This window comes from Gymnoscopelus microlampas (assembly GCF_963454915.1).
Source record: "Gymnoscopelus microlampas genome assembly, chromosome: 21".
NCBI classification, from domain to species: Eukaryota; Metazoa; Chordata; class Actinopteri; order Myctophiformes; family Myctophidae; genus Gymnoscopelus; species Gymnoscopelus microlampas.
This window is the reverse complement of record NC_139958.1, coordinates 24303034-24316304: the sequence shown is the minus strand read 5'-3', so window position 1 is coordinate 24316304 and position 13271 is coordinate 24303034. Positions and strand designations below refer to the sequence as shown.

Here is a 13271-nt window from a genome sequence, read left to right as displayed (position 1 = left end):
GTTTTTTGGGGGTTTACTGGAACCGTAAGCATTTTTTCATACTGTGGACGCAGTGGTGTTCTGGCTGGTTTACGGGGCTCGATGAGTTCTTTGAGATATACTGGTGCCTGTCCATTGAGAGCCTTGTATGTGAGGAGGAGAACTTTAAACTCTATTCTGTATTTAACCGGGAGCCAGTGCAAAGAGGCCAATGAAGGAGTGATATGATCTCTTCTTCTGGTTCCTGTCAGTATGCGCGCAGCGGCATTCTGGACAAGCTGCAGGCTATTTAGGGACTTACTTGGGCAGCCTGATAGTAAGGCGTTGCAATAGTCCAGCCTAGAAGTAACAAATGCGTGGACAAGTTTTTCTGCATCATTTTGGGACAGAATGTGCCTAACTTTTGCAATATTACGCAGGTGAAAAAAGGCATTTCTTGAAATTTGTTTTATGTGGGACTGAAAGGACATGTCTTGGTCAAACGTGACTCCCAGATTCTTTACAGTGGCCCTGGAGGTCAAGGTAATACCATCTAGGGTAAAATTCTCATCGATTAATTTATCTCTGAGGTGCTTAGGGCCGAGTACAATAACTTCAGTTTTGTCCGAGTTGAGGAGTAGGTAATTACGGGTCATCCAACTCTTGATGTCTATAAGACATGCTTGAAGTTTAGCCAGTTGATCTGTTTCATCTGGCTTCATTGATAGATATAATTGTGTATCATCTGCATAGCAATGGAAATTTATAGAGTGTTTCCTAATTATCTCACCTAAGGGAAGCATATATAGAGTGAATAGTATTGGTCCAAGTACAGAGCCTTGTGGGACTCCGTATTTAACCTTTTCGCGTAGTGAAGGTGTATCGTTAACGTTTACAAATTGAAATCTGTCAGACAGATAGGACTCAAACCAGTTCAATGCAGCACCCTTAATGCCAACCAGATGCTCAAGTCTCTGCAACAAAATATGGTGATCAATAGTATCAAATGCAGCACTGAGGTCCAACAGAACCAGTACACAAGAGACAACATTTCTACCACTGAGCTAAACTGGAATGCCCACTTGTGCGGGGGAGATATTGCTTTGCGCTCTAGGCAGTACCACTTGTCAACCACTAATATTCCTACCCGAGCACAGGGTCTACATTTCTCAATAGAAGTGTAGGGAGACCTCCTACAGTACAGTACGGTTGCAGCTTTAAGTCTTGTAGTAACGTTAGTCTTGTAAGGCGTTTGGCCTTTCCCTCCGCTCTATTTATAAAATAGAAAATGTACCTACAGTAGCCTACACAACACTTGAACCCCAACATCCATATTCTGTGGGGAACATTATCCAAAAATAGCCGATCTACAAGCTCACAACACGGCTATTTTTGGCAAGAGATTTGGTATAGACAGAAAAAAAGCGGTCCAAGTTTACTCTCTATAGTGTCTAGAGAGTTTGAGTGCGAGAGAGCAGATTCACTGAGTGAGACATTACGGATCAGTTTGGTGTGATGACGACGGGCAAAGAGTCCTCTCCATCAATATACAATACTAACATTGAATCTTAGAAAAACAAATCTGAATGTGCAAATGATTTTGCCTGACCTCAATCCCCCTAAACAAAGCCCCTTCCCGGGGGATTCCAGTGGGCACACCAGAATACGTGCCGTAGGAATCAAGCCCACAGGGTTGTGTTAACCACTTGCAACCTCGAAAATAGAGAATATAGCAGATCTACAAGCTTGAGTTTGTAGATCGGCTATTTTTCCTATTCGGCGTAAGACCAAGGACTATATAGGGCTGAAATGGTTAAGGAGGATATCCTTGCTGTCGGGATCTTGTAGATCTGCTATTTTGATACTTTTGTGTTACAGTGTAGTATGATTTTAATAGAGCATAAAAATATGGAGATAAGAGGTTTCTGTCCGACAGCAACGATATCTGAGTCATGATCACATAAGTATACCGGTAAATGTGAATAAACCTGGGTTATTACTTGGTAAGAGGGAGGAGTAGTAGTGCCTGTAACATTGAGCTGGAATTGAATTACCATTGGATACAGTGGAGCGTTTTGAGTGACACGTCATCAGGTAAAAAGATGTCTGTCTAACAGACTAGCAAATAAGTGTACATGAAAGTACATACCGAGTCTCTCAGGTTGATGGGACTCTTGTGTTCACACAGCAGTTGGACGATGTGGACGTTCCCACTGGCAGCTGAGGACAAAATAAAAATAGCAGTTTTAACAATGTCAATGTCAAAGCACACAAATGATCGAACAGCACAGGACAGCAAAGACAACAATAATAACAGCGGAACATACTGTACCAACATTACAGTGACGGCTGGAAAGAACACTTATATTTAATGTTCAGGGATTTATTTAGTTTTTGGGTCTCTCGTTTCCTAAGGCATTCGTGTCCGTAAGCCTTAATTGGGCCTGGAACAAAATAAACATTACGTGACATTTTTCTCCCCCAGCCCATCTAAGAGGGAAGGAATGTGACAAAATCATTTGTTTTCTACCAAAAATCCCAATTCACATATATGTCTAAATGACCTATTGTTAAGTGTCTCAGAGAGATCTGGGAGGCTTTATTGGGAGGCATATCTCCATATCTAGCTACGTCAATGAAATTCCATAAAATTCCAAGTGAGGTTAGGATGAAAATCCAATCCTATAAAGATTCCTTGCATTGTTTTAAAAGGTAATCTCCCGTGCAAATCCAGATGTCCTGACTCTCCAAACTATAGTTTTGTAAGCCTTTCCGAAACGGGAGATTTTCGGACATCGGAAGGAGTATGTATGTATGGCCTTTAGGAACCAAATGGACTCCTACGGGTTTATAACCTAACGTTTGTACCACTCTCAGAGGTACATTCACACTGTGGATTTTACAATGAACACAAAAAATAAACCAAATCAAGTGCCGCACTTTAATGAATCCATTGAAATCGGGAAAGCATATGTGTCATTTTAGATTTTAACCACTTTAACCATATTTTATACTTTGGCTTTACATTTTTTAACTCAAATCTTTGCTTTTGGGGATCCCTGGAACAAAATATTTTGAGATAGGGGTCGGTGGCCAAATACATAAAAATTGTGGGGGCCCTTGACATGAAAAGGTTTGAGCACCATTGATATAGCAACATACGTTTTTCATAAAACTGTTTTAGAGTTAGAGGTTTTAGAAGACATTTTTGGAATCGGTCTCAGGTCGTAACGGGTTAATTAAACCCTTACCAGCATGGTGCAGAGCGGTCTTCCCTGAGCTGTCCAGAGCATCAACTGCACACTTACTCTGGAGGAAATAACAGATACAGGGCTCATATTAAAAACATATAAAACTGGTTGAATGTAATTTAGTAAAATTCATGCTCATAAGTGAAGGTTTGGTTTGCTGAGGGTGTGTGTGTGTGTGTGTGTGTGTGTGTGTGTGTGTGTGTGTGTGTGTGTGTGTGTGTGTGTGTGTGTGTGTGTGTGTGTGTGTCTGTGTGTATACAAGTGTTGTTCAGCAGCGCGCAAGTTGCTGGGCTGTTGCTGGGCTGTTGCTGACCGTCATGGGTCTGTTAGGTCTGCAGAGCACAGCAGGAAGTAGTGTGTGTGCCTGTGTATGTGTATGTGTGTGTGTGTGTGTGTGTGTGTGTGTGTGTGTGTGTGTGTGTGTGTGTGTGTGTCAGCAGATGGAATAAATGAACCAGTGTAGATCGATCTCCAACATTTGGCTGAACAGAGAAGAAAATCAGACTCTTGTGTTCTAGAGAGGATGGGTTCTCAAACCTTTTAGCTCGAGAGAAAGTAGGTGCCTCCTCGGGACTCAAATGTACAAAAATATACATTATGAATGAACCACTTAAGCCCCATTTGAAAACACCTACGTCGCACGACTCGCACCGCCGAACCGACCGATATGTCTGAGTCATAGTGTCGGGGGCTTTGTCAGAGTACCCGTTGTACCCGTCTGTCTGTGTCCCTTTTAGGCCCATATATGGAGATCCCTGATGTCATTAGTTTATGCCCATACCCATATATTGGCATGCCTATCTGTATGGACACATCGGTCGGATCAGCGGTTCTGGACAACCGCATATCCAAACAACTCGTCAGCGGGCACCGCACTCCCTCAAGTCGTTGCCTATGCACGAGACGAGTTTGAAGTCGGTTGGTCCCATATATGCACATGACCAAGTACACAGAGCATCATTTATTTTAGAGACTTTTCTAAGCATCCTTCATTATGGTACCTGGATGAGCTTTTTGGCACACTCCTGCTGGTTGTTTTTGGCAGCCAGGTGTAAAGCACTGAAACCTAATGAAAAACCAAGACATATTTTAGTCAAGTCAAATGTATTAAATTACATTTAAAAAGAACTCTGTTCGACCAAAGTACTACACAGACCAGGAGCTAGCTAAAATCACAAACATAGAACCATATGCATAATAAACAAGACATACAACTCAAAAGGCAGAAATAAACAACCACCAATAAAAGGATAAAAATCTGCCACATCAGGTACATTCAAACGCTATATAGTTAATAAAATATCTAAAGTTAAAAGTTGAGCTTATAAACACTGACTGACTGGCTGTATTTTATACACATTTTTATACAGGCCATGTGCCACTGTATCGGAAGTCTCGGAATTATGAAAAGAAGGCACCTTATTAATACGTATGTAGGTGTATCAGTCAGCAATACACAGTGTGCTTGTACACAATATAAATAATTATAAATAATAATTTAAATGAATAAAAAATACATTATGATATAGCCAAGGAGGCAATATGAGTATACCTGTTCCATCTGTGACTGACAAGTCAGCACCATGGGCCAGGAGGACAGAGAGACAGTCTGTCAGACCACGTGTGGCTGCAACATGAAGACTACACACACACAGACACACACACAGCAATAGGTGAATTACAGTTAAAAAGTAAATACATACTGTACATGATCTTTCCAGTTTTGTGAATAAGAATAAGATTTAACCATTTAAATGCCTATTAAAATAGCCGATCTACAAGCTTAAAACACCTTACATCTGCTATCTTCTGAAAATGGGTTAAAATGTTCCCCTATAATGACATGCATGTGAGGTTTAGGTTCCTTTAATGCAACCCCTTTGAGTTCACAAAATGGTACTGTATGCACAACTGCATTAATACATATACATTGCATACACACACACACACACACACACACACACACACACACACACACACACACACACACACACACACACACACACACACACACACACACACACACACACACACACACACACACACACACACACACACACACACACGCCTTTCGATCAGGTTTTATCACCATAGAGACACTGTAGACTCCTCCTTTGTGGGTCCTGAAAAGACTGGAATACAGAGGTTCCAAATAACTGTGTATAGTGTGTGCGTGCGTGCGTGCGTGCGTGCGTGCGTGCGTGCGTGCGTTCGTGCGTGCGTCAGGGTGAATACATGTGTCCCTCTATTTCTTCACGTGTGTGGAACAGTGAGCAGCCGTTGAACACATTCAGGTCAGTGGGTGTTGTGTTTCAGAGGAGAAAGAGGTCAAATATTAACACCGGGCCTCCGTGTTATCAACTCTCTCAAACAATGAGGCACAGACTGCCTCTGAGCTTACCGTTTGTAAACCACCAAATCCTCAGTGTTCATTTAAAGTCATACTGTATCACTTTTTTAATTAAATATATTATTTTCAATATACCCCTTCATACTCTTTTTATTGCTTTTTAAGTGTCTCAGAGGGTTAAAAAATAAAAGACTTTGGTCACAATTATTACTTTCTTTTTTAGCACTTACCAACCTAAAATTGCCGCTGTTGGGCAGAAACGGCTACTGAGGCAAACGCCTCCTTTCTGTGTCTTAAGTGTGTGGAGCTAATCTGGCAAACGGCTGTACCGATCGATCATCAGCACCAAACTTTTATAATAGAAGTCAATGAGGCTCTGATCGGGCTGAAATCCACATTTGGAGTTAACTGACATCATGGATGACTTGACATCACAGACCAAACACATTAAGTCTGAGATTGACATTGGAGCCACGCCGTTCCAATGTGTAACCCAAAATCCACATGATTCCATTTATTTATTTGTTTATTTTGAGCAGCGTGCCCTTAATTTGAAGCCATAATTCACCCTTTCTTTGTTTGTCCATGACTTAATCAATGTGCTGCATGTGTAGATAAGACCATGACTGTTATAATGTCAATAACAGGAGCATACAAGTGTTCAAATGAATAGCAAACTGCCTTCCACACTACAGTGAGGAAGTTCACAAAGATGTTTTTCCACAAGGTTAACATGGCATCCCCATTATGAGCATGTTGTTATACTGTAGGTAAAAACGTCTCAGAAATGGCCTATACACTGTGTACGCCGGTGTTGTGCAGCCGAAATAGCAGATTAACAAGCTGCTTGTATGCCATTTTCGTTCCATGTTGGAGTTAGGCTTAAGTGTATAATGGCACCTCTTTTCCTGACATCACTTAAAAGGTGATTCCAGTGTGAACTTGTGACATTTTGTCTGGATAATTTGAGTATCTTTATATACATGGTTATTTGTGTGGTTATCTTTACTACTCTAAAAAGAAAAAGAGGAGGAAAAAATGGACCAATGAAAACAAAAACTTTAAAAAAGCAACCATAAAAGCTAGGCTGTAGTCTGCTGCTGCGATGATCTCATGGTCTATAGAGGCCATTTCAGGACGGTACCACAGCGCTCGCTCACACACGCGCACACACACACACACACACACACACACACACACACACACACACACACACACACACACACACACACACACACACACACACACACACACACACACACACACACACACACACACACACACACACACACACACACACACACACACACAATCTACACGCTGATAAGATTTGGACTGACTTAGCGTGAGAAGAATTTGGCTTCAGAGTTCAGACTAGTTGGCAAATGTCTACTATATTATGTTGCTTAAGTATCACAACCAAATCATTCATCCTCCAGTAAAGTCTCATTCTGAATAATCCCACACACAGTCTTCACTTGTACTTCTATTGCCTATTATCTGTCATGAAGTGCTGTACGTGTTGCTAGGTTGTGGATTGTGCTGTTTATATGTGCATTAATTGTAACCTGCCAAGGGACTGCAGATGGAAATGAGCTGAGGCTAAATCTGGTACAATACATCAAATGGCAACATCTATGTTTGATATTGTACATGGTCCCTTACAAATAAAGAAATAAAGTAGTGTAGGCTACTTTAACCAATTGAGCTCTAATCAAAAAATCCCAAAATAGCTGATCTACAAGCTCACAACTATGAACTTAGCAGATCAGCTATTTTGTGACATTTCTGACCATTTTCGCCCATAACTAATTACAGGCCTGAAATACAGAAGTGGTTAATAGGCACAATGTTTTTCTTCACAAGACCTTCATTAGGGGCGTTTTAGCAGTAAGCATGCGGTAAAAAAATGAGCCTTAACGATGACACAATGTCTACCAGAACCACGGCTCTTGTTCTGTTGTGATCACCTGGAGTAGGCTACTTACGCTGACTTGCCCTCACTGTCCAGCTTGACGGAGCTGGCACCCTTCTTGGCGAGCAGCGATGCCACCTTCTCCACCTCGCCATGCTCAACCGCAGCCAGCAGACGCTCGTCGTTCTTGTTCCACTCATGGGTCTGGGATGGGTGAGAGAGAAGAAGGGGACACAGGAAGAGGAGAGAAAGGAAGAAAGAACGGTGGGAGAAAGGAAGGAGAAATAAGAGGGGGAGAAAGGGGACAGAAAGTGATGAGAATGACTTATGTACCAGTGATTCTCAAACTTGATGACAAATTTGATGTGTTTTTTTTTCTCAGGGATCTCAATCTACACTATAACATCCTCAGTGTTAATTTAACTCTGAGAGTGTTTTGTATACTTTTGGAGTTACAGACCCATGAGGATCCATGTGGTTCCTTACTTTAGCTGGTTCTCAGCATGTGGGTTTGGGGACCCCCAGGGGTCCTTGAGGGAGTTCCAGGGGGTCCTTGAACCCCACATTCAGAACCAGAGATCTACACATGGCATAGTGAAAAATGTGACTCCTATTACAAAGAAAACATTCTACATCAACCCTCCACTCTAACTCATGATGATGAATATACATTCCTACAAATCAAATACTGTGTGCAGACATTCACTCACACATTAGACTAACCTCAGGCGAATGGCTGAGATGCTCTGAATGTTAGTAATGCTCCCAAAAAATAAGAACATGTTATTTTGGCTCTGTTGTAGCAGCTCATGCAAAAACACGTGTGCACTTACGTGCATGTGTGTGGCCACACGCACACGCACACAATCCCATACACAAATACACGATGTGCGCACATGAGCACGCACACACAGACACACACACACACGCACACGCACACACACACACACACACACACACACACACACACACACACACACACACACACACACACACAGCGCTCTGTTTGCTGTTACTGCTATGCCTTGGCTATGGAGTAACAACAACAAAAACATCTAAGCTTATAGAAGAATGCACTGGACAGACCTGTACACAAATAATTGCACATGTGTGAGCACCGTGCGTGCGTAGGTGTGTGTGGGTGCATGCACACACCCGCACAGAGCTAAGCTAACAGGGCCTAATTTATATTGCTGACAGCTTGCGCTGAGATAGAGAGTATTAAGCTATTGGAGTGTTTCAACCATGACCTCATAGAAAGGCAGTCTAACAGTCTGAACGCACACTACACACTATAGACTACACTACACAGCAAGAAACTGTGCTCAACACAGCTCTTTACAACAAAAATAGCCTTTTCTAGTAGCGAACAAAGCTCAACGCATCGCAATGCGACGAATTGTGACCTTGTAAGTCACTATTTTCAAAAATCTTTTGAACCGTTTTTTTGTCTCAAATTGTTTAACATTTTCACCTATATTGACATGCCCAAAATAGGGACGCCTGTTTGAAAGTTATTAAAAACAAGATGAAACACAAAATATCTAAGCAAACGAGGATTTGTGGGCACACAACCTACAACAACAAACCACAAAGTGATCATAGATTAAACATAATGTTATTTTTAGGGAGTCAACAGTACATCCTCCCTCATTCTACTCTTGTACTTCTTCTATCATACAGTGTAGTGAGGACAAGAGGGAATGGCCTGTAGAAAGCTGATCAAACAGGAAGTATGTCAATAATATTACAATCCCACGCATCTGACATGACTTGGTACTGCTTACCAGCAAGAAACAGAGATGGAAAATGGCACATGATGACACACAACTGGCTAGTGCTCAAAATCCTCCACTCCTTTAGTTGACAGCATGGTATCAGAACGATTGCGTTCCCTGGCAAGCACGTTAGTCAACTCAACCATCAGTGAAAACAGGGTTTTATTTCTTAAAAGAAACCGAGGGGGGTACATTTTCTTTTAAGCCCTTAAGCCCATCCGAGCTTGTACATCTGCTATTTGGGCTAAGATGTTCTTTTTTTTTTTTTTTTTTTACAAATTTGCCCAAAATAGGGGCACCAGCGTGTGTGTGGTTAACACACATTTTGAATTAAATTGTTAAATGGTGATATTATTGAACATTACGAAATTCATGTATTTTATTGTATTCAGTCTGACCAGAAGCAGGGATCAAACCTATCCACACCGGCCATAATAAATGAATGACCAGAGGGGAACCCCCCCCGGGGATACAGTGACACCACCCTGTACCATTAGTCTGGACTTATTAGGATGCAGTACAGTATTAGATCTGACCTGATAGCCTACTGACCTACACATGATGAGGAGCGCAAAGCCTCTCTCCACTCCACAAATAGCTATTTTGGCATACAGTACAGTATAAAGTGCTCAGCGCAGCAATATAAGCCAGCAAGCATAGCAATACATGATGGGTGTAAATAGCCTCGGTGGCATACACCCAAAGGCTGTTGCTGCGATACGTTTTGCACAGCTTGTGGAAAAAACGCCCGGCTATAAACATCCCCTCCATCACTGAGGTGAAAGGTCACAGGTCGACAGTGAAAGGACTGGATGACATCACAGTGATTCTGCAGTAGGGCTGGGCAATTGGCCGAAAATATATCCATATTTAGAACCAATAACCAACTTTATGTTGCTCGTGTAGGATAATGGAGAATGGAAATGGAAATATCAATGAATCAACACAAAAATAAATTTATAATAGACTAATTGATCATACAAGGCAGAAAACTCCAGAAAGGTGTGAATACTGATTCTCAACCTCATTGTACAGGTTCAATGCTAAAGCCAGAAACTAATATCAATTTCTCCTGCCTTTGTCCGCTGTCTAACCCAGGAGTTTCCACACTTTTCCATGCAAAGGACCGCCAAATAGTCATATTTATATACCGGTAGTCACAATTAGTGTAATATCACTTACAGTATATGCCGATAACCCATTTGGCTGACCAACTGAAACTATCAATCATTTAGCTGAGGACCCGCTGGAACCTCCTCCCCCCCCCCCCAAGACACCTGGTGGTTGAGAACCAGTGGTGGTGTAAGGGAAGACTCATGCACCCTGAGAATATCACACCTCGGGTTTAGCAGGCCCTCAGTATTCCTACAGTATAACACCCCAGGATACGGAACCTTGGGAAAACACCATTTGAAACCACAAACGTGTGCATAGCAAACATACAAACGTAGGTATGCAGGCAGACATGGCACGTCGTAAGCATGTACTTAAACTGCATTAGAAACAGCAAAGCAACTGCAGGTGTTCTGCGTGCGTGCGTGCGTGCGTGCGTGCGTGCGTGCGTGCGTGTACATATGTTGGGCCAGTGAAAGTGGAGCAGGGAGGTCAGACACGAGGCTGTTAGTGTCCATCATAATGATTGGTACTCCAACATGACACACTGGGAAGTAGCCGTGGCGATAGATAGATAGACAGATAGGAAAGACTTTCCAAGCAGATAAGATTACAGTGACTCATCATATCTAGCGCACTGGTTCTCAAACATTTTCACCCTGATTGCCTCAGTTCAACTAGCAGTATGGGAACAGCTTTGATTGATTGATTGAATACTTTATTAACAAAGAATGTTAACAGAACAGGTAGTACAGTCAAAGGTTATGCTAAAAGGATAACACAAAAAGCCCCAGGACCATTGTACTCAATTCATCAGTAATACATAATACATACAATACAAAACACATTGGAAGATTAAAACTATATTTGGTCATCTATGGCTACAACACACCGTCAGAAAATGTGGGCCATGTTCGTGCAGCTTGGCTGCCAGGTGTCAGATGTTTCACAAGTTAAATCACAGGGAATAAATCACTAGTGAAAATGGCATGTAGCTATTATCAGCTCCCTTTGGAGAATTGCCAACTCATGTTGTTCTCTTCTGTCAAGTCAAGACTGGGTAAAAATTTCCCGTCTTTCATTGTTTTTGTTTTTCTGGAAGTAGGACATTTCCCGGCACACGCTGGCAGACAGAGGACATAGACCCCTTAACAGACGACGTCACACTGATAAGAACCAGTATGCGTGCAACCAGTATGCGCTAAATGAAACCCATTCTATCAGGTCTCGCTAGGACGCGCCTCACTAGCCAACACACAACAGGGGGTTGGGATGTGCTGAAACTAGCGCACCCCGAAACAACAGGTTGGAAATTGATTGCGTGAAACAATCACCTGCGCATCCAGTCTCAATGTTAGTAAACAATTAATTGGTCTATAGTTTCATTGCACAATGTGACAGGTACCCTCAATTCAGCTTGCACTGTCTGAATGGGTGGATTATCATGATTTGACCCTTTTCACATAACAGTGTTAGGTTTGCTTTAGATATTAAAAATATTTTTTGTATCGGGGCTACGACTTCTTTGTTTTGCCTAAATCATGTCACACAGTGTGACATGTCATGAACGGACAAAATCTTTCAGTGTATCCAAATACCTTTAGAGCAGTGGTTCTCAAAGTGTGGTCCGGGGACTCCCAGGGGTAATTTGAGGCGGTTCCTTCCAGGGGGTCCCCAGCAAAAGTAGTTAATGTAGCGTCACAATCATTTTAACCACTTTATCCGTTTATAAGTTCGCTATTAAAAAATAGCAGATCTACAAGCTCACAGCATTGAAAGTGTTTGAAAAATGTTGAATAATGTATCATTTTTTAACACAAATCTTCTCTTCTGGGGGTCCCTGGCACAAATTATTTTTAGATGGCCAAATATATGTCAATTTGGGGGTCCTTGTTGGCACGAAAAAGTTTGAGAACCAATGACAGTGTGACATATCATGAACGAGCAGTGTATCCAAACACCTTTAGAGGCTGTGACCACAGAAAGCGTTTTGGACATCAAGTCCAGAGCACTGCACATGCACTGAGTGAGACTCCGCCGCTCAGTGTTTGACAGGTGCTGTCCTCTGCTTCGGAAAGTGGTCTTTGCCTTTGATGTCAAAAGCGTAACTATTTTCTACTCGAGGCGCCCGGGGTGCTACGCTCAGCAAACGCTGGTTGCCAAGAGCGCTGAAACATAACGCTGTGAAGAGGAGCGATGGCTGAGTGGTTATGGGGCATACCACATTATTATAGGCTCTGATGCAGCCCGACAGCAAGTCCTGGGTTCGATTCTTTGCTGCATGTCAATCCCCTACTCTCTCCCTATTTCCTGTTAACCGACACTGTTCTATCGAAATAAAGGCAGAAAAGCCCCAAAAATATCCAAAAAATAATACAATCATGTATTGAAAAGCGCTGGCAGCTTTAAAAAATGCGCTTTCTGTGGACACAGACCCTTAAACAAAGATTATCTCATCTTCTCAATTCTTTTTTGGGGGGGGGGGGATACACCCCTTCAAACCTTGACAATCTCGACTCCTCCACAACAAACCTGTCCATATCTCCTCTATTAATAAAGTCTCCTTTAATAATAAGAAAGAACCATCTGTATATTCATTACTGGGACTAAAGTTTGGACTGGGAATCAAACAATGCTCTTAGACAAGTCTAAAGCACAAATTACCCTCAGTTACCACAGCTACAGAGAAATGGCAATGCATGGTGCTCTAGGTGCCCCTGTTTAATGGCCTGTGTGTTGATTATAGCCTGAACTAAACTAAAGGGCCATCTACGGTGTGACACTGGCCTGCATTGTAATGGACAGGTTTAAGTGGAGCGGAATGCACTGCTCTAGTTTCAACGACAGCCCCGTACAGGCAGGCACACACAGGCACACACAGGCGCACACACACACACACACACACA

At 42.2% G+C, this 13271-nt stretch overlaps 1 protein-coding gene across 5 annotated transcripts in view; it reads right to left on the bottom strand.

The window, feature by feature from the left end:
- rai14 (retinoic acid induced 14) overlaps window positions 1-13271 on the bottom strand; it is a 59208-nt gene that overhangs the window by 22477 nt on the left and 23460 nt on the right. For all 5 annotated transcript variants that reach the window (XM_084047675.1, XM_084047674.1, XM_084047677.1 and 2 more), the window contains exons 3-7: window positions 7548-7678; window positions 4762-4850; window positions 4211-4275; window positions 3210-3267; window positions 2108-2178 (exon numbers count right to left, since the gene is read on the bottom strand). In XM_084047675.1, coding sequence (XP_083903801.1) covers window positions 2108-2178; window positions 3210-3267; window positions 4211-4275; window positions 4762-4850; window positions 7548-7678 — 414 coding nt within the window. The remainder of the gene's footprint in view (window positions 1-2107; window positions 2179-3209; window positions 3268-4210; window positions 4276-4761; window positions 4851-7547; window positions 7679-13271) is intronic.